Source organism: Durio zibethinus, chromosome 2, assembly GCF_047325235.1.
Source record: "Durio zibethinus cultivar Kanyao isolate XHJ-2024 chromosome 2, ASM4732523v1, whole genome shotgun sequence".
In the NCBI taxonomy this organism is placed as follows: Eukaryota; Viridiplantae; Streptophyta; class Magnoliopsida; order Malvales; family Malvaceae; genus Durio; species Durio zibethinus.
The window spans coordinates 4,921,928-4,943,588 of NC_143163.1; the positions used below are offsets into that span (position 1 = coordinate 4,921,928).

A 21,661-nucleotide genomic window follows, 5' to 3' on the forward strand; every position below is an offset into this window, starting at 1 on the left:
TCTTGTTTTTACTATTGGCAACAGCCCCATGGCTCGCCCTCGCCATGTACATCTTTTGTAAGAAAATATAAATGACTGTTTTAAAAGATAATAATTTTTAAAATTTACAAGTCGAGGTAAAATATTGTGATGTATTAGCTTCAAAAGGAATTGAAATGTATTTCTTTTACTATTTTTAAGTATACTTAGAAGAGTATTCTATTTGTACCTATTCTGGGGTTGGGTCGGGTTAAATTCGAGTTCTATTTATTGGGGTAGATTCGAGTTTAATTTATTCTATTTGAATGTGCTCGGTTACCGTATTAAAATTAAATTTTAAAGAATAATTTTTTATTTATTAAATAATGATTTTAGCAAAGATTGAAACTCTAAAACTTATGTCCAGCACTTACTTGATTACGTTCCATTATCTTCCCCTACGTATCAGTCTATTATAGATTCACAAACCATAGACTGCACACGAGTGTATAAGATAAGAACCCTCCCGTATATGACCGTTGAGGCCAAAACCCCTATTGTTCTGTAACGGCTAGTTTCCCTTTTTTTTTTAAAAAAAAAAAAAAAAACTCCCATAATATTTTTAACACATAAGAACAATATTCAGATAATTAGAAGACACTCTTCCCATTTTTTTTTTTTCTCAAAATACAAAAAGAAGATCCAAATTACCGTTCTTTCTCTTTTCTTCTTCAATATCCTTTTCAATCTTCATCAAAATCTTTGCAATTTCTTGGTCTCCGATTTACCGGGAAAAAAATGAATCTTGGTTACTTAGAAGATTGCATGTTTGTATCAGACAAGCAAAGCTCGAAGACGGTTGTTGATCATCAGAGCAAAGAAGGGGATGCTTCTTCTAAAATTGGGAAGGTGAGAAAAAAAAAGAACAAAATCTGTTTCAGTTTCAAGATTTGTGTTGTTATTTCTTTGTCTTGAATTACAATGGTGTTTATTGTTTAGTGTTAACTTTAAAAATAGGGTTTTGCTTGTCTGACTAAATTTAAAACCCTGAAAACCCAGTTGGTAATTCTATTTCTAATGGGTTTTTAAAGCTTATTTTAGTTGCTGAATTCCAATTTATGATTCTAATATTTAGTAGTATTTGTTCTCAATGACTTTTTTGGGGGTTTGGGGGTAGTTGAGAAATTGAATCATGCTGAAATGAAATGAGTTTATAATTGATAATTGATCTGTAGTTTGTTGTAAATTGATTTGCACAATGAGTTTATTGAGGTTAAAAAAGGGAAAAAGACAATATTAATTGTGTCTTTTAGATGCTTTGATATGGTTTTTTGTTGATTAAAATTTTCTGCTAGAACCCTGAAAACCCAGTTGGTAATTCTATTTCGTAATGGGTTTTTAAAGCTTATTTTAGTTGCTGAATTCCAATTTATGATTCTAATATTTAGTAGTATTTGTTCTCAATGACTTTTTTGGGGGTTTGGGGGTAATTGAGAAATTGAATCATGCTGAAATGAAATGAGTTTATAATTGATAATTGATCTGTAGTTTGTTGTAAATTGATTTCCACAATGAGTTTATTGAGGTTAAAAAAGGGAAAAAGACAATATTAATTGTGTCTTATAGATGCTTTGATATGGTTTTTTGTTGATTAAAATTTTCTGCTAGAACAGATGAGGAATGTTTCTAAGCCTTAATATGCTATACCTGATTGATTTATACTTGAAAAATGCCTCTTAAAATTAACAATCATAAAAGAGAGAGAAGAGTGACTTAGACTATAGATGCATCTATCTGCAATTTTGAATTGGTTTCATTTCTTTTTATAAGTCTGCTCTTGTGAATGGTGCAGAATAAATCATCCAAAGATACCAGCCCCTCAGCATTGAATGTTCTAAACAAATTTACATCTCAAATTAAGAAGCCTCCACACCGGAAGAATTCTCCTCTGAACTGGTTCCCCCGGAAAAAGATTGATTCTTACTTGAAAAGGAAAATAAAGATGCTGCAGGTTGTATCCTTAATATTTATATATACATATTATATTGAATGCATCCTTTCTTTTTCTTGTTTGACCAAATGCTAATGTATGCTCTTTATTTCAGGAAGTAGATGGCATGAATTTAACACTCGATGAGACCCTAGAAGATTCAAATCCTCATTACTGTAGAGTTTTGAGAGAAAAAATGGCAGCAAGAGAGGCTGCACACAGGGCAATGGAGGCTCGTAAAGCAGCGCTGGTGGAAGCATCTTGGTGTAGAATACTCCAAGCAGCCAGGTAGGCTTTTGCATGCATTCAGGACATAATAATGTGGCTTGTTTTCCTTCCACTCAACTTATATATTCTAATCTTGCAGGATTCGAAGCAAAGAGGCAGAAGAACTGATGTTGAAAGCTGAGAAAACTGCGGCAGAGGCTTTTGAATCTGCAACAGCTTTGGGAGTGATAATGTATGATATTCCCAACTGCCCTCAGAGTACTTATCAGATTGAAACATCTTCGGTAAATAGAGCTGGTTCTACTACTCATACTATTAGAGCATCTTTTGAAACAGCATTTGAGGTGGATAAACAAGTGGCAGCAGCTGTAAAGACTGCATTCGTGAGGCTTGCATTTTGTCCCTCTTTTAATAAAGATGAATTCAAAGACCTTCTAAGGAAAATCAATGAGAATCCAGATACGGGTGATAGCAAACTAGAGGCAATGGAGTTCTCTTCAGAATGTCAACCAGAGCGAGGGTCAGAACTTGAGACATTGACTCAAAAAAATGATTTTAAGTCTGAAGACTTCAAAAAGATGTTGGCCCTGGAGACTGAACAGAATAAATTCAAGAGGAGGCATTCTCTTGAAAAGTTTAACCATGAAAAGCTTATGGAAATTATGCTTGAGAGGCTTAAATGTTTACAACAGGATGAACTTTCATCACTTGCTACAATAGTTGCAACCTGTGGTTTAAATGCTGCCTTAGCAGAAGTAGAAAACACTAAGCTACATAATCCATGCTCCATTGCTGATCATCCATCTGCTTCAGCTCTTAATTTTGCTCGAAGCACATCTTCAATTGGAGCAGGAACAGTAAGAAAAACTAACCAAACTCGACAAGTTGACTCGGAACTCCCTAGTCTGGACAAGTTTTTGGTTAAGCACATGACCAAGCTTGAACGAGAGGTACAAGAAGCCAGAAGCAGAAGGAACGAGTCTAGGGATGAAAGTGAGAATACTCTTGTGAAGCAGTCTTTGAGTTTTGAGGAAGAGATTCAGGAGAAAGAAAAAATTTTCAAAGAGAATTCTGGAGTGGTCCATAAAAAGTCACATGCAGATACTGCTGTTGAGGCCATCCCTGACTTGGGAAGTATATTGGTTAAGCACTCGTCAATGCTTGAAAGGGAAATTCTAGAGGCAAAAAGGAATTGTGGTAGCACATATGAGCTCAATGGCAAGAAAAGGGGAAGAATGTCAAATGGGGTGCCTAGTCATAAGAAAGGTGATATTCTGGAAGTACCTAGTCTGGATAAGTACCTAGTGAAACATTTCTCAAGACTGGAAAGAGAAGTTGAGGAAGCAAGGAGCAGAAGAAAAAGTGATCAGGTTGAGAAAGGCAAGGTGGCTAATTTGGAGAATGAAGTCCTATCCGAGAAGAATGTTCCCTGCACTAATGGAGAAGTATTTGGAAAAGAAAATATCAACTTGAACAAGGAAGTTAATAGAACTGAAAGCGAAAATAGCCTGGATAAAATCCTGGTGAAACCGGTGCATAGGTTGGAGAGGGAAAAAATGCAAGCCTTGACATCTGAAAGCAATTATGGAAACCCTAGGAACCACAAAAAACAAGGACGAACCCATGTCACAGATTGTGAGAGCTTGGACAAGGTTTTAGTGAAGCATGTTTCTAGACTAGAGAAGGAGAAAATGAGGTTCAATGCAAATGAAGAAATGGTGAAGGTAAAGAGGGGCGGTGTAAACATGCAACCGGCGGATGAACAGGGTAGTCTGGACCAAATTTTGGTTAAACACAAATCAAGATTAGAGAAAGAGAAGATGGCCACCACCGAGCAACCAAGAGAGCAGATTGGATTGTCTGTATCTCGTAGAGAAGCAAGGGAGAGAGAGTTGCAAGAAGCATGGGGAGGCTTAAGCTTAGGAAACTCCATTCGGCCACATGTCTCCAGACTTGAACGAGACAAGGCAAGTTTCTCAACAAATTACATGAAAACTTTTATGTAGTTTCTCATATTTTAATGAATTGTTGTTTGTTCTTTCTATTTCAGGCTGCTTGGAAAAAAGCAGAAGAGGAGGAAAGGATGCAGGCCACGAAGGAGGTGTAGGCCATATCTCATTTTTTATTTCTTCAATAGTCAATTTGTTCAAAAATTTGTAATACATACTGCTTTGAACTCTTTTCTATCTCTGTATGTAAAAAATATGTCAAAATTTGTTTGTCCATAATAACAAGGAGGAGCTTTTTACTCTGGAAATCCAATTGTCAATTGACTAGTACTCTGTGTTTCTAACTTTTCTTCTGCTGAAAATGAACATTAAGAATTGAATTAGAGAACTACTGATTTGGATATTTTAATTTAATAAATTTAATTATTATAAAGCAAACATTTTCTTGTCAATTTCAGACAATCCAAATATTACAACTTAAGAGCCTGTTTGTTTGATATATTTGAGATTGAAACTGGTTTTTATCTCAAAGCTCTGTTTCACTACAGTTCAAAAAGCCTTGTTTTTGAAAAATATTAAATTATTCTTATATTTTAAAATTTTTTAATTTAAAAAACATTTTTTTTATAATAATATCAAACATTTGAAAATTTTTAATCAAATTTCTCTTTGACTTTTCTTAACTTTTTTGAGAGAGAAGAGAAAGAAAATAAAGCAACCGCAACCTCTAACCTTTTGGCCCCACTTAAATTACTTTATTCGCATCTATTCCCATGTGCTTCATTGTCTTGTCTGTATTCTTCCCCCCCGTTTCCTTCCCTGCCTTTTTTGCAGCAATATTTTATTATCTCTCCGGTTCCTTCTTAGAATCCTTCTAAAACTCATCTGCTTCTACTTCAAAACCTCAATAGCATCTGATCAAACGCTTTTTACCTCATCTTATCATCCACCATGGGAGGAGGAAATGGGCAAAAATCCAAGATGGCGCGTGAGAAGAACATGGAGAAGCAAAAAGCTGCTGCCAAAGGTATTTCAAAAGTTTCTCCTTTCTTTTTTTTCCACATCTTATCTATCTGGGTTTTTTTTTTTCTTTGAAACTTCTCTTTTAGTTAGATCTGTTCTTGATCTTAAGTTTTGCTTTGTTTTATTTTTGTTTTGATAGGAAGCCAGCTTGAGTCTAACAAGAAGGCCATGACCATCCAGGTAGTATCTTTGCATGCTCTGGTTTCATTTATTTGTTAGATTTAACACTATCTTTGTCTGATCTGTTATTTTTGTCAAATGATTTGTGATTGATTTGTTTCTTTATATATCTAGATCAAAATTAAGACTTTGGATTGAATATATTTTCGCTATGTTCGCTGCTCTCTTTAATACTTTGTTTAAAGTGTGTACATTTCTGGTGTTGAGATATTAAGATGTATAGCCATAAGTGATTTTTGGTGGGTACGAGATAGAGAAACAAATGCTTCAAGACGTGCTGCAAATGACATCCAAACGCCTTTGTGTAAAATTATTTTACAAGCAAAATTTCATTGTGAAACACATGAAATTCAAACCCCATGCATGGGCATTCGAATGCCCTATATTGGAAGCCTCTTCAATCGATTTTTCATGTCTTAAATAGATTTCCTTCGTTTGGAACCTCTCCAAAACTATTAAATAGCTTCCTGAACACTAGTTTCCTATGCTATTGATTAATACACCATGTTTAATCAATTACATTCATTCTTTCACTATATTTTGAATATTCCAATGGTGAGCATTATCGAATAATTTCTCATCTTTTTTTCACCTTTTGACAAAATTAGGTCCTGGGTTAATATCCATTTCCTTGTTAGGAGGCTTTTAGATTTGTAGTTGGACTATTTCAAGTGATGTATTGTGAGTGAGGAGATTGATTGTTTGCATGCTTTAGAGATTTTTAGATTAAACTGTATAGCTACTGGAAATTATTTTCTAGTTCCCCTGCTTGAAATTATAACTTTGATTGAGGCTGTTATTACCAATCAATCCTACATTGTTGTAAAATTTTGCTCAATTTTCTTCCATTGAAAAACCGTGAGAAATCAACACTTAAGTTTAGCTTCTCTTGCATTAGCCATGACAAATTGTCAAAGTTAATGAGAAGAATCTATATGAGTGTGTTGGCCTTCCTGAAATTTGTGTCTCTTACTAGAAAAGATTATTGATGGCAAAAATTTTATCTTTTTTTTTTGTATTTTTTTATTTCTGGATACTCTCTTATTGTTCTGTTTGTGTGGAATATGGTGATAAAAGAAGACTTGCAGCATGTTGGAATCTGAATACTAAATTCTATCTTCTTTGTTTTAGCTTTGAACCTGCTCAACAACCATTCCTTAAAAGATCATCTACACTGTAATGAGAATTCCTCAAATAGTTCGTGAAGATTACAGAATTTCTGCATTTTAATATTCCTGACCTTTTGCTTTTGTTTCTGGTTTGTAGTTCTTCTATTTGTTGATCGCTTATTGCAAGAAAGCGAATCCAATTTATATCTTTTAAATAGTCTTTCTTATCTTTAATTTTTCATTCAGTTATATTTTTAGTTAATATTGTTAGAATGAGTTAGATGCATTTTATTAAGTACATTGACAGATGTGTGACTTGGCTTTTGTTTGTTGTTCACATCGTTGTTGGCCTTGCCTTTGGTTCCTCTGATATCATATCTGGTGGATGATGGTGACTGAGTACAGTGCAAGGTGTGCATGCAAACATTCATGTGTACCACAACAGAAGTGAAGTGCCGGGAGCACGCTGAGGCGAAGCATCCTAAAACGGATTTATGCACCTGTTTTCCTCATCTTAAAAAGTAACAAATGAAACACCGCAATATGAACTGAGAGATTGAGATGGCTCGTAGCGAGTGCCATGTATCTATCTTGTAACTTGTTACCCTATTATTAGCTTCTTAATATCTCTTTCACAAGCCTATAAACTTACTAGCTGATTTTACTGTTGCAATTGTCATGTTGTGTTCAGTCATGGCTGTTAATTGAATCCATTCGGATTTTAAGCAGTCTCTCTTGCATGTTACTTGGTGTCGATATAATTAATGTATTCAAGTTTGTATAACTCTGTTTGCACTATGCACTGAAGCATGTAAAACCATTAGTTTCTGCGTAGAGCATTAAAGCATTCATCAATCGGGACAGGCTGGTTGAGCAATGGCAAAATGCTTGTGTGACCTAATTGATATGTTCAAGCAGTTAGTAATTGTTGCGTTTTTCTTTTCTGAAGGAACTGCCTGTGTTATGTGATTTTATGGATTCCATCTTTCATGGCGTTTAACACTTTCATGCTAAAAACCTTATGCTTTCGGCTATAGCAAGTAATCATAACACAAAGGAGAGGAAACTTTAAAGACGAAAGTAACAGCTTTTCACTTAGTATGGCATTTACCAACAGAGCAGACAGGCTTGCTGCCCTTCCCTCCCAACAGGGCTGCGGATTCATGAATGATGGATCCATCAAAGCCAATTTGCAATTACCTTTGGGCAGGAATTGTTTTTTAAACGAGTGCAACTGAGACAGTAAGGTAGCCACAAACAATATTAACCCAGTGCCAGTCGAAATGGTTTCTCATTTCTGATTTATTTTCTCGCCATCTAAAACAGACCAAGAAAACACGCAAGAAATACCTCTCATTCCACACCAGGGACAGGAAGGCAGCTTCCTTGTCCTCTGGCTTCAAAGTTCACCGCAACAAAAAAAGTCAGCGAGAGATGGCTTTAGACAGCCTCCAAGTGGGACCCACGCAACAGAAGACTGAAAGACATGACCAATGTGTGAACCCTTTCGACACTCTTCCACTACCACCAATTTGAGTTGACTCCCTTTTACTTCCTTCCTGCTGTCTCTCCCTTCCTTCTTCCTTGCCACTCTTTGTCTCTCTGCAATGGCTCCTCTTTCTTTGTTTTCCTTGTTTCTTTCTTTCCTTCTGCTTCTTTCCCCTGCCTTTTCAACCAACTCTGAAGGTATTTACTAGTTGCTATCCATCAACCTTTTACTCACTTTAGGGTTTAGTATCTCCTTCTTTCTCTCCATTCTTGTTAACAAAAGATAACCTCTTGAAAGATAAGAGGTGATTTTCATTTTGATTTTAACATAGCTTAGAACAATTATGTTAGATGGATAAAAATGGGTTTTTCCTTTTCTTTTGATTTTGCTATTTTTCGTTTAATTGGAAAGCTACATAATAAAGTCTGGGTGTTGTTTAAAATTTACCATTTTGTTGGTTTCTGTTTCAGGAAATGCTTTGTATGCTTTGAGAAGAAGGCTTTCTGACCCCACCAATGTGTTGCAGAGTTGGGACCCAACTCTTGTCAATCCCTGCACCTGGTTTCATGTCACCTGTGATTCCAACAATCATGTGATTCGTTTGTAAGATTCCCTCTTCATTTCTTGATTTTCTTTCTTAAAAAAAAAAAAAGAAACTACAATTTCTGTTTTTAGTCTTCCCTGTCTTCATTATCTCAATAATTTTCCTCTTTCTAGTTGTTTTGATTCTTAACTTGAAATTTATAAACTTGATTGATGATACCTTAGTGTACTAATTTCATTTTCTTTTAATTACAGGGACTTGGGAAACTCTAATATCTCTGGGACTTTGGGGCCTGAGATAGGTCAACTCCAACATCTGCAGTATTTGTATTGCTCTTTCTCTTTCTAACAATAGCTCCTTGATTTTTATTATGCTTTGTTTGGTTGAACAGAAAACTAATGAAACCAGAGTAACTTTAGATTTTAAATTCTGTTTTCCAATATTGTTGGTTTGAAGACATGCACTTTCACCTCAGATGTTATTGTATCCCCTGTTGAATTCAATCATTCATGTTTAGTTTCTAAGTCCCCAAAATTAGAGGAAAATATGGACTTAACTTTTTACTATATTTGTCTTTATACATCATTTAGCTTTACCACACTTAAGCTATTCTTTTGTAAAAAATTAAAAAAAAAAAAGAAAAAAGAAAGAAAGAATACTTTTCCCCATTTGATATAATTTAATAGTGTAGTAATTAGGGGTAAAATATTTGAATCTCTGCAGGGAGCTATACAAAAATGACATAAGAGGGAAAATTCCAAAGGAGCTGGGGAATCTGAAGGACCTTGTTGGCATGGATTTGTATGGTAACAGATTTGAAGGAGAAATACCAAAATCTTTTGCCAAACTGAAGTCACTGAGATTCCTGTAAGCAATTTAACATTTATCAACCAAAAAGTTTACTTCAACAATTCGCATAACTAATTTTGTGTGCTTGAATCTATTGTACAGTCGTCTAAACAACAATAACCTAACAGGTTCCATTCCAAGGGAGCTCACTAGCCTCTCAAACCTTAAAGTATTGTAAGTTCAGAGGGGAGGAAAGAAAAAGAAAATTCAAAATCCCTTTTCTTGCATGTTTTATCTAATTTCTTTTTCTTGATTGTTTCATTTTAAGTGGTTTATATTTTAATACAATGTTTATATGATTAATGCAGTGATGTTTCTAATAATGATCTCTGTGGAACAATTCCAGTTGATGGTCCTTTTGCAATGTTTTCAGTACCAAGGTACCATTTTTATTGTTCTCTCTGTTGATCATCACAGTTATATTTACAAGCAACAAGGTCTTTTTAACTATAAGAACATTAGAAGTCAGACATGGTTGCACGTCTCTGCATTATTCATAGGAATCCTTGCTTGAAGAAGAGCATCTTGGGAGTGAAACAATTAGCAGTAAATGTAGAAGCTTAAGACTACTTTGAATATATTAAGTTGATGCGAAAATGTTTGATATCTGACTTCATCTGAAACACAGGTTATTTGTATAATGTCTATGTATGGTGTCCAGTAGTTTTAACAGAATGTCAGGCCATGGAATGGGGCTTTATCACAAAGTCAAAGAACGATTCAGTTCAAAACTTAAGCTAATATGTTAGTGCTAAAGAATAAATGCTGTAATCTATAACAAACTTATAGGCCAAGCGCAGTTATATATTTCTTTTTAATGTCATTATCAATCTAGCCAAATTCAAATTCTTTGCTTTCTGTCTTTGTTTCAGCTTTGAAAACAACAAGCGCCTGAATGGACCGGAGCTGAAAGGACTTGTGCCGTATGACTTTGGCTGCTGAAGAAGCCAATGTTGGTCGAACTTAAATTTGATGACTGCAAAAACTGTGATGCTATGCCTTACGCAGATATCTATGATATATCAATGGGAATGCCTGCGATTTTTATGTAGTAGTTGGTAGTGGTACTCTCTACGCTGTATCTATATAGCCTGCGAAAATAAAATGATCCGGAGTTTTAAAACCTCAAAATTTTACATGTTCTGCAGATAAATATCTTTGTTAGAATTGGTCATGATATATCAATATCAAATTGATATCTTGAACCTGAAGCTCAGATATTAATGAATAGACAAGGGAGTAGGGGCTAGGGGCGGGACAGGTACAATGAATTTTAAAGATGATTATATTCCCCCATCATAGTTTTCATTTTCAATAATTTTATTACATCTTCATCTCTCCGTCAAACAGGTCCAAAACTTGTCAAGGACTGTTGTATGCGAAACAGGAGAACCACTGAATCAACCTACTAATTCCCACTGCCTCCATTCTTATAGTACCGATGGTCTTGGATCGATGCACGATATACTCCTATATTGTACCATATTCAAAATATTAGAGCTTTATTTTATCTGAAATGACTAGTTATTATTTAAAGCGAAAATATTGGCTGGTGATTATGGGCAGGGGACAAGAAGGTTAAAAAGAGCTACAGTAATCCCGCTAAGTTTGATTCCACACATTCTATAATCTGGCAATCTTCTGAAAAAAAAGCATTTTCCTCTTCTCATTCATAACTCCGTACATGTGACAGTTGAAAAACATGAAGGTTGGACGATGCGATCCCAATTGTATCTAGAAATTTGCATTACACGTATAAAAATGTCTCGCTCTAGCAATCATTGGTGCTAAAATCTATTGCAAGTTCGTCAACTTAATTCAAAACTTCTGCAGCTGTTACAATGTTCCCTTTACTCAACCCCCCCCCCCCCCCTTGTTTCTTCTCGAAAAAAAAAAAATCCTCTGGCGATGTTGGTAGAGCTGCAGAAGACGAGATCAAAATTCAAGGCTGTAAGGGTATAAATTTGACCCAAAAAGACTGAATCATATACTCATTGTAAACATGAAGCCATATTGATAATTTCCTAATCTGCTATATTGCTGGTTTATGAGAACCAAGTTCTCCTCAATCTTCACAAGAGCTAAGACTAATTTTCTCAAGCTGCATAGCCCAATCTTCTCCAAGTGCCTGCGGATTCAGTTCCATTGCAGCTCGAAAGTCCAACACGGATGCATAAAAAGATTTTGCTGATTCTTGCATGAGATGTCGAGGTAAAATTCCAGACCTTAACCCAGCCAATCTTACACAGGCCTCAATCAATCTTTTCACGTACGCATCCAAGCCATTATTCAGTAGGTTAACACAATCCACAGAAATATTAATTCCCTCCATCTCCAACTTCTTCTGCAAACGACTTCTTAGTGATCTTGTATCAGGTAGCCCACCTTTATTTTGACAGCTCTCTAAGTGGTAATTACTGCATGAGAAAGCATTAGAAAGAGAATTGCGAGATCCACCAAAATTTATGGAGAAACCAAGAGGAGCAGTAACTGGACTTTTACTCTGAACACCTGGGCTTCCAGCCACCTGCTCAACCTCTTCCCCGTCTTCCACAGATGCAACTTCAGCAGGAGGTCTGCTCCCAAGTGAAAGTAATTCAGTTGCACTCTGCTCTTGTGCCTTGGAAACTGACTCTTCGTGTACAACATTTTGTGGCTTTCCAAGTGGCCCTAGTGGACTAGGGCGGTCCCGAAACTTTTTATCCCAATTGACAGGAGACCTACCTTTGCGAGGGGAAGGAGGAAATGCATCCCCATAAAGTGACTGAAGACGATTACGATGATAACCATTTCCAACTTGATGGTTACTTCCTACTTTCCTAATAGTTTTTAATGGTGGAACTCTAGAGATGCAGGCATTCTTGATAATGGATCTAATAAGCCGGTTGTGAAGTCGGATATTTTCCTTCCCAATGGTCTTAATGCAAGACTTATCAAATTCACACTTGCTAATCTTCAAACTAAACAACCTTCTTAGCTGATCAAAGTACTTCTCTGCTCTTTGATGTCCAACCTTTCTTACAATAAGAGCCTTTAGCTCTAAGGTGTCGTCACGAGCATAATCTTGATTGAGCATCATCTTCCACTCCAATCTCCTCAATTTCACTCAAGAAAATACCAGCATCCAAAGACAAATGCTAAAACAAATTTTTATATGTCATCAAAATCTCAACTTCCAATCAAACCCAGATGGCAAATCACAGCTCCTCGATAAAAAACCTAAAACCCTGATCCCGAAACCCTATTTCCACCTGCAAATTAATCATAATTCAATCCATAGAAAATCACAAAATTACACATTTACAACATTCTTAGAAAAAAAAAAACAAAATCCAATCAGAAATTTAGCTCAAATAGGTGAAAGAAAATTTCTATTTAATTGATTAATGCTAATAGTTACTAAGTAAAACCAATACAAACTATTAAAAGATAAAAAACGGGTAAATTTTGGTGAAATTAAAGAATTACGGAGACAAATTATCAGAGAAAGCAATCAAACAAATTCGAAAGATTTAAGCACTGATAATAAGAAATAATTCATACCCATTTGAGATTTCGATAAGAATCAAAAACCCAAAAGGCGAATTGAGAATTGAATAGAGGTTGAGTGAGATACGTACCAAACTCGGTCCATGCCCGTTTTCTGTTTGGCTATGAACCCTGTGTTTTTTTTTTTATTATTCCGCTTTTCGCCCTTTTCTTTTACAGTTGTTTGGTGATCGGTTCTTTGTCTGTTATTTTTCTTTGTTACGCTATACGTGTGAACCGGGAAAAACCAAACATTAACATATGAAGGCCGAAAATTCTTGGGACAAGAAACTCATGTGCTCGTTTTCACGTTCGTGATGTGAGACTTGTTAGGGACTGTTCATTTGCGCCGTCTTATGGTTGCTTCAGCTGTCTTTATCTCGTATTCTTTAACAGAAAATTGAGTTGCTTGCTTCATATATTTGGCCCTTTTTTGGACATAATGTTACGAATCTTTACTTTATAATACGAACAATCTCATCTAAGTTTCTTCACGAAAGTTTCTTTATTTGGAAACTATTTTAGATTTTTTTTTTTTGAAAAATTTTTGTATTTTATAATTATTTTGAATTATAATTAATTTAAAATAAAATCGAATCGAATTTTATAAAAAAAAATTTTTTTTAATTAAAATTTTTTTTTTTAAATTTAAAATTAAAATTTTACTTAAAAAAAATCGGATTCTTTATTATTTGAACCAAGGTAATTATTTTAAATGTTTTAAGGTGATATCAAGTGAGACGGCAAAATGGACGGATTGGACCCGCCTGGCATGACCTAGTATCGGCCACAATGAAGAGCAGTTCTTGCAGGTCCAACCCACTCATGTTATGGACCGTGTCTTGAACGGCTAAGATTTTTTTAGGAATAAGTCCAACGCGTTCCGTGGTCCAAATCTATTATGGGTTGTGTGGAGTTGACCTGACACGAAGTGGTATGGGTTGGGCAATGATTGGCTTGACCTAATTTTTTTATACATAATCCTTTCTTCAATTGTTGGATCTTTTTATAGATTTACTATTTTAATGCAGTAATCATGAGAAAATAGTAAAAAGATTAAAATTTTAAATAGGTGGTTTGGTTTAATTAAAAAGTAGTGTCATATCCTTTTTTTTTCAAAGAATTAATTTGAGAAGTACCCAAACAGCGCCTTAACAAGTTAAGACCCAACTTCCTCTTTCTCCGGCCTTTGTCTGTGTCACTCAAGAAAGATGCCTGAAAATTCAAAACCAATCCAAGCTTTGCTCCAAACCATTGAAAGATTCCACAACCCCAAACACAAATCAGTAGGGTTTGAATATCATACTTCACTTAGGGTTATAAATGAATAGAATTTTTGACAAATTATTCATAATCATATTTAATTTTTGTTCATTGATATTTATTTATTAAGTTTAACAAATGATTTTAAATATTATTTATGTATTCGTTTATTAAACGAACCCAATACAAATAATTATTTATTCATTCATTTATATTCATGAATAAACTTGTTTACGATTTATTTAAAATTTTTTATTTATTATTTATTTACTGTTCATTTGTTATTTATTTACAGTTCGTTTATAATAATATTAATAAAATTACATTTTTATCATTTACTTTAATCTTACTTTAAGATTCATTTATATTTGTTTGAGTTCATTAATATTTATTTAAAATTTATTTATTTAAATTTATTTGATTATAATTTATTTATTGTTCATAAATTATTTATTTATATATGTTTGTAAACATATTCGTTTAATGTTTATAAACGAATTCATTTAATTTAATTGAACAAACATGAACATAATATGAATAATTTATTATTTAAATGAATGAATATGAATAAATAGAGTAATTTCTTAATCAACATGAATTAAATACAAACACTTTTAAAAATAAATAAACAAAGGTACATTTACAGGCCAACCTTCAGATTCAACTGCCTGATGGCATATCCTTGGTCTGTTTATCTTCCATGTTCTATCTGAGGCGATTCAACTGTCCAGAAAGGAGGGGCTTCACCAAATTTCAGCATGTAAGCAGTCTCATGAACAGGCCGCCGGTGCTAAATCAATTGAGCTTCCAGATAAGAATCGCAAGCGAAGCACCAAACTGACAGGTCACAGGCTTCACACAACCAAAATAAAAAGTTACCCGCAAAACTCTCCGACTCTCACTCCATTTTTTTTCCCTCAAGGAACAAAGATAGTAAAATGAGAAGCAAAAAATAAAGCAATTATGACTACATACCTATAGCCGAGTAAATATTTATTTTGGATTCTAAACTTCAAAAGTTTTAATTGAATTTTTAATTAGATATAGTTATTTTATTTTAGTAATTCTGTTTATGAGATTGTTTAAATTAATGAAAATATTAATTGACGCTATGAGGATAGTGTCAATTGTCACGTGGATAGTAATTCTCTCGATTTTTTATATTTCATAAATATATGATAAAATATTAAATTCAAAATAATATTTTCATATTTTTTATTGTAATAAAAGTTAATAATTAAATATTTTATTTTTGTTTTTAATAGAAAAAATTTTCAAAAATTAAAATTAAGTTAAATTTTTTAAAATCCTTTTAAAAAAATTTAACATCATTTAAAAAATAAGTAAAAAAATTTGTATATCAATTTAAAAATTAAATAAAAATTCATTTTTTAAAATATTAAGTAAAAATTTCTATATAATTTTTAAAACTGATTTATCAATATATTCATAAATTTTTTTATTGAAAAAAATTATTTGAATTTTTTAATTAAAATTTTATATTTATAAACAATAAAAGAACAAACCAAAAAGCATAAAACAATTACTAGGGTTTTGGACTCTGTATATATACCCTCATTTTCCCACTAAACCAAAATCCACTGCCGAATCTTGGTTTTGAATTAGCTCCTCGTCTCCTTTCGCCTTTTCAGAGCTTTGATTGAGGAGCAGCTAGCTAATCAATCATGGGTCACTCTAACGTCTGGAACTCCCACCCCAAAACCTACGGCCCTGGCTCTCGCGCCTGGTAATTACTTTCTCTCCCTCTCTCCACTCTATTTGATTGCTTTTGCTTATACATTTAAAAAAGAAGATTATTTCTATTTAGTTTCTGGAAGAGGCTATCCTATTAATGGAAGGAAATAAAATTTTATTTTATTGATTTTTTGAGTGCCTGATCCAACGATTTAGATGTTGTTCGTAGTATGTAAGGGTCTTAATGACATGGTATTTGCTTGGATTGAGATCTTTTTGGATTTTTTGAGAGTAGCAGGTAGAAATATTCTGCCAAGGTTTTTGTCAAATCTGGTCTTGTCTTCGTTAAATGATATTGTGGTGTTTCATGTTACAAGGACCTTAGAAATTTTTTTGTATTGTTTTGATAGCCGTGTGTGCGGAAACCCCCACGCCATCATCAGGAAGTACGGACTCATGTGTTGCAGACAGTGCTTCCGTAGCAATGCCAAGGAAATCGGATTCATCAAGGTAAAACTAAGACCTCTTCAATTACTCTTCTGGTGGTTACTGTTATCTTATATATATATATATATATAATTTTCAGATCAGTTGTTTCTTTACATCCGGGTATTTCTGTTCTTTTTGCAGTACCGCTGAAGAATTTATACGGTGTGAAGTAGGAAGGACTTTTGCCAAGTATGAACCATTGGTAGTCTGGTTGTTGAATATGAAGGAACTAAGAAATTGGTTTTTTTTTTTTTTTAAGTTTAGACTGGACCTCAAAGTGGTTGTTGAACTGAGAATAGCTTGTTGTTTCTCAATGAAGCAATCGTATTGTTTTTATTCGGGAATATCTTTATTGTTAAGTTTGCTAATAAATGTCTTTGCAATGTGATTATAACGATCCTGTTGATTATTGGCAGTTCATGTGTTCTCTAAATGAAATTAGAGGTTCAACTTGTTTACATTCCGAGTTCTCTGAAAGCGAAGATTTTTAGTCTTCTTGTCGCATATGATCTTGTTATGGTCTAGGTCTTCGTTTTTTGATTCAATGCATCAAAATCTGCAACTCTTGTTTTGATGTCTGAAAACTAGCAAAGTTTCTGTACTCATTAAATTCTGTGTTCATTGAAACTGTAGTGTCTTGTGTAAGATGATGCAATGTTCTTTAATTCTAGTTTTAACCAAGTTGGTATTATCTTGGTGTAGAATATGCAAATTGGAGTTGATTAGCCTGTAACTTGTTAACCTATTCTGAACCCAATTTTGAATGATGGAACTGGCTTTCGTAACTGCTAAGAGGGCGCACAAATGTCTGCAAGACAATTATGCTGGTGTTAATGCAAACAAAAGTTGGGTTTTTTTATCAACCAAAAGTAGAGTAGAAGTTAATATCATGTCTGTAAAAGTAATAATTACTTCTACGTCCCGGAAAGATGCTGCAGAAGTGCAACCAGCTCAGTGCTTATTGAGTAAAGTTAAAATGTGCATGCATAGCTCATAATTCATCAGATATTAGCAATGCATTATCAATCTCGATTGAATTTTGAAAGACCTTGTACAAACCTCATGGGAAGCAATCAGAGTCTTATGATCTTATCCACCCTCAACCTCAAGTTGCAGCATAACTCCAGCTTTTTCTGTTCAGAACAATGGCCTTTTGCTAGTGGAACTGGGAATTGGCCGATTGTTTTCATTGTTTTTGAATGTTGGGACTGAACCCAGATAAGACGTTGTTCTTGTGGATAAGACAGAATCTACCAGTCAATCATGGCATAAATTGAGTTTAAAATTTTAACTGACTGGTTGTTCCCTGTTTGCTTATTGGATTTATTGACTGGATTTTGTTTTTCTCATAGGCTCCATAAGCTCGAGTGTCTGCATAGAATTTCAATGTAACAACTTAAGTAAAAATTCTCATCTCACTAAATTTTATCATGTGTAAGCCCTTGAGACTAAAAGCCTTGCACCTTTTCAGCCTTTTGGCTAACAGCGAGAAGTCTTACAGTGAAACCAACGAAACCTAGAATTCCGCATGTAGTACAATAGCTAAGCTATCAACTTCACCTGATAAAATGCATCATTTCACCAACCTCCTTGAATAAATTTCTTCTTCTTCAAGCTATTTTTTTGTACCCTCTCTGTACCTTTCTTTTGAATGTCAATCAATTGTCTCAATCTTAGGTTTCTAATCCTGGAAGCCTCCTCAAAGTCCCATCTTCCATGAAATTATTCAAGTTTTAACTTGTATGTAAATTTATTGTCAAATTAAAGCCACACAACTGTTACTAAAGCTGGAAGATCAGTCACAAGAATGGAATATACTTACTAATGGCTCAAAGAATTCATCTGGACTAATTTTCACTTCAATTCTTATCGTGGAATATTGATCTAAAAATCATGTTTGTTGCTAGATGCTTAGATCTTCATTAAATTCCTACACTGATTCAGACCAAAGCTTTGTCTTTAATGTTGTTAGTCAAACCAGAATTCTAGGGTTAGTAGCAAAAATTCTGCTATAGGTCTGGTGCGGATGTTGATTTGGAAGACCAGCTTCTATTTTTCATTTCAAAGTCACATGTTGGGGATGGCAGTTTAAACTTGGTTTTAGAACTTATTTATGTTTTGAGTGTTGTCTGCGGTGCTGTCCTTAGATGTGGTCCGTTTTGCAGGTTATAAAACGGATGACAGCCACATGCTGAAACTCGTTGGTGACCAATCACAATTCTCAGCTGAAATGGGAAGTTTTATGATTTCTCAAAAACCTTTTCAAAAATGTTGTTATTCCTTTTTGCGCATGCGGAATCAGCAATTAAAATAGTCACAAAGTTTGCTGGAAGGAAGAAAAGAAAGAAAGGGAGAAGAGGAAGGAAAGAGGGGGGGTTGTTTAGAAGATAGTCATACACTTTTAAAAGTAGCTAGAAGTGGAAAGGAGAAGCTATGTTGGAAAGCTATGGGTCCATACAAAATCATTCTCTTAAGTTTATAATCACTTGGAAAGTGGGCTAACTGATGCCCCAATTAAACAAACATCAATTGGTGGGGGTGTTTTCCTTTTAAATCAGTTATTCTATGGAGTGTGTCTTTAAGTCACATGGCTGCAAAGTTTCAACTAGCATCATTCCGTAGTTCAGATTTCAGAGCAACAGCCATAGCTTCACAAGGTTCTTTCTATTAATTATGTCTTTACAATGTTAAAACAACAATTTGCTGATGAAATTGCAGGATATGTCAGATGTATGGGGATTCTTAACAGCTTCATGTATCTTAGTTGTTGGTCAATTAGTTCAATCATCAATTTGGTCTAATCCATATTTACTACTACTTCACTTATGCGGCCTTGTTTGTCATTTTTCTGTCTAGTTGGAGCCTCCCTTTCTTGTTCTTCATTGGTTAAATTTGGAAACTTAATCTGTAAAAGTGCATGAACTGCAAAAGTCCAAATAAAGACAACCAAAAGCAGGCCAGATTGCTGTGAATTTCAGATTTGGTGCTTCTTCTTCTACCTACTTGTGCTCTTTCAGTTTACCCTGTCATCATTGGAAATAAATTTTTACCATCTAAACTCACCAGATAGTTAAAAAAAATGCAAAGAATGACAAATATATCAGATAACTTACTTTCATTAAGGATTACTATGAAAAAAGCTTGGTTGCTGGATATGCATACTATATATTCTCTATTATTATCTTAATTGAAGTAGTTGATATGGTAATTCAAAAACACTATTTAATCTGCAGAATCTAAGGGAAAAAAGTAACAGAAAGTTAAATATAGAACAAACACAAGAGGGCATTGATGTAAGCCTTGCAACCAAATTCAACACCAAAGAGAAAAATTGTATGATTGAAACAAAATCTTGTTTTTAGACACATGGTTCATAACATACTTTTCATAAAATTGTAAAAAAAAAAAAAGAAAAAAATCCATTAGAAGAAAAACTGCAAGGGGCGATTAATAAATTTGCTTTGGGTCATTTTCGTATGATTAGAAGTGTACAACGACCAAGATATACGACCCACCACCTCTCCAATCACTTCTTACATTTGACTAATATCATTGTTTTCACTTTCTCAGCAAGGTTTTACATTAAACAAACTAGCAACTGAATTTTGGCTTTGCTGAGAATTGGCAGAGACAAAAAGGGAAAGTTAATATATTAGAAACTTTGGAAAAAGGCCGGGGAAGAAAAAAAAAACAAAGCGTTGAAAGCAAGGGATATAGAGATTGAGAGAGATCAAAAGAGACATTGCATCTTATATTAAACCAATTAACAAATTGGTTTATAGCTTTGCTTGCAATAATCACAAGGCATTCTTTTGTCTTCTCTTTTCTTAATAAATTTTCTTTTTGTTGCATTTTTTTCATTTGATGCCATCAACCTCTCGACTGCTTGGAAGCTCTTTTCATGGGGTTAGCTCATTCATGTAGCTCCCCTGCGTAAGGCACCCTCTCTTACAAATCTAAATTTAATCTAATTATTATAACATTAAGGCAAAGATTGTATGGCATTTGTCGGTAGAGATGTTGCTATTTGTCTTACCTTACCCCACAATTTGTAAGTCAAGCTAATCTTCTTAAGATATTGGACCGAATTGTTAAAAATAAAATTTAATATTTTACCAACAAATTATATTATTGACGAAAATTTTCTTTTCATACCTTTGCTAATACATAATTAATTCGGTTTATGAAAATTAAAAAAGTGATATAGATCTAGAGATTGTGATTATAGTAAAGGGTCATAATCATAGCCATAAAGTTTTTATTAAACGGATGAAAAGAACTTTAAAAATAGCAGTGATATAGATGTACAATCTGATGTATGCTTCTAATTGAAGCAGTAGGACATTTTTTGTGATTGAAAAGTACTTAATTTTTTATATTAAAAAGAACACAAAAATCAATTTTCGAAAGATCATATAAACATAAAAAAATACAAAATTTTTTTTTTTTTTCTCTTATGACTGAATTCTCCTAAGAGATTTATACACGAAGCAGTAAAAGAATGAATGATTCATCATTGACAAGTTGTTTGTTTTAACTTTGTTTTATTAGCTCTTTTATTTGTTACTAGTAAGTACGATTACTATTTTTTTTTTTGTCTTAATAGGTATCACTGTTAATATATGATTCACATATAAATAAAAAATTTTATATTATTAAAAAATATGAATGAGATATTTTATATATACATAAAAGATCAATGAATCTAATAGCTTAAACTTTTAAGTTCAAGTGATATCCAACATGTATGTATAAACTCTAATGTGCTTTTATGAGCTTCAAGTATGATTTATTTCTTCAACAAATGATATCAGAGTAAAAAAAATCACGAGTTCAAGAAATCATAGGTTCGAGTCCTAGTAATGTTACCTGGGGAGATTGTTGATAGATCGAAAGTTGGATCAACTCTATGTACTTGAACACCGATATTAAAATGTTCGATTTGGATGTAACGAATCTATAATAATATGCATAAGCGAAAAAGTCACAAGTTCAAGAAGTCATGGGTTCGAGTCCCAATAATGTTGCTGGAGGGAAATTGTTAACAGATCGAAGATTGGCTAGTTAATTAACTCTATGTGCTCGAACATTGGTATTAAAATGTTCGATTTAGATGCAATGAATCTATGATAATATGCATAAGCGAAACATCCAAGTGGGTGATATGTTGAATCAACTTGGAGTGTAAGCTTGAGAGAGCAGACAACCTAGGTAGCAAGGTTGAATGTTATAGCTTGACCCCTGACCCAAAAGCGCATTAGAGATGTAAGGTTATCCGATCTAAAGGAGATGTTAATAGGACTTACTCATATGAAGGAGTCGGGATATAACTTAATTAGAACTCACAAGTGAACAGAAAAAATTATT

At 33.8% G+C, this 21,661-nt stretch overlaps 5 protein-coding genes across 6 annotated transcripts; 4 read left to right on the forward strand and 1 right to left on the reverse strand.

The window, feature by feature from the left end:
* Positions 1-425: 425 nt before the first annotated feature.
* On the forward strand, positions 426-4,669 carry LOC111308313 (uncharacterized). The gene is made up of 5 exons (XM_022906632.2): positions 426-867; positions 1,811-1,969; positions 2,064-2,236; positions 2,316-4,143; positions 4,227-4,669. The coding sequence occupies exons 1-5, from the start codon at positions 757-759 to the stop codon at positions 4,281-4,283; spliced, it is 2,328 nt and encodes a 775-aa protein (XP_022762367.2). The 5' UTR covers positions 426-756; the 3' UTR covers positions 4,284-4,669.
* A 277-nt stretch (positions 4,670-4,946) lies between these two features.
* LOC111309007 (uncharacterized protein At2g23090-like) lies at positions 4,947-7,221 on the forward strand. The gene is made up of 3 exons (XM_022907756.2): positions 4,947-5,152; positions 5,288-5,328; positions 6,843-7,221. The coding sequence occupies exons 1-3, from the start codon at positions 5,077-5,079 to the stop codon at positions 6,960-6,962; spliced, it is 237 nt and encodes a 78-aa protein (XP_022763491.1). The 5' UTR covers positions 4,947-5,076; the 3' UTR covers positions 6,963-7,221.
* A 144-nt stretch (positions 7,222-7,365) lies between these two features.
* LOC111309006 (leucine-rich repeat protein 1-like) lies at positions 7,366-10,450 on the forward strand. The gene is made up of 7 exons (XM_022907755.2): positions 7,366-8,123; positions 8,397-8,529; positions 8,725-8,796; positions 9,194-9,337; positions 9,422-9,493; positions 9,628-9,699; positions 10,192-10,450. Exons 1-7 carry the CDS (start codon positions 8,045-8,047, stop codon positions 10,259-10,261), a joined length of 642 nt encoding a protein of 213 aa, XP_022763490.1. The 5' UTR covers positions 7,366-8,044; the 3' UTR covers positions 10,262-10,450.
* A 508-nt stretch (positions 10,451-10,958) lies between these two features.
* Positions 10,959-13,337, reverse strand: LOC111309005 (uncharacterized). Of its 2 annotated transcripts, none has more exons than XM_022907753.2 (2): positions 12,940-13,337; positions 10,959-12,570 (listed from the first exon to the last, which is right to left on the reverse strand). In XM_022907753.2, the coding sequence occupies exon 2, from the start codon at positions 12,396-12,398 to the stop codon at positions 11,385-11,387; it is 1,014 nt and encodes a 337-aa protein (XP_022763488.2). In that variant the 5' UTR covers positions 12,399-12,570; positions 12,940-13,337; the 3' UTR covers positions 10,959-11,384. The 2 variants fall into 2 exon arrangements, with proteins under 2 accessions (XP_022763488.2, XP_022763489.2); XM_022907754.2 differs by having other exon boundaries at positions 12,863-13,219.
* A 2,337-nt stretch (positions 13,338-15,674) lies between these two features.
* On the forward strand, positions 15,675-16,752 carry LOC111308314 (small ribosomal subunit protein uS14z/uS14y/uS14x). Its single transcript, XM_022906633.2, has 3 exons — positions 15,675-15,857; positions 16,216-16,315; positions 16,436-16,752. The coding sequence occupies exons 1-3, from the start codon at positions 15,796-15,798 to the stop codon at positions 16,442-16,444; spliced, it is 171 nt and encodes a 56-aa protein (XP_022762368.1). The 5' UTR covers positions 15,675-15,795; the 3' UTR covers positions 16,445-16,752.
* The last annotated feature ends 4,909 nt before the right edge of the window (positions 16,753-21,661 follow it).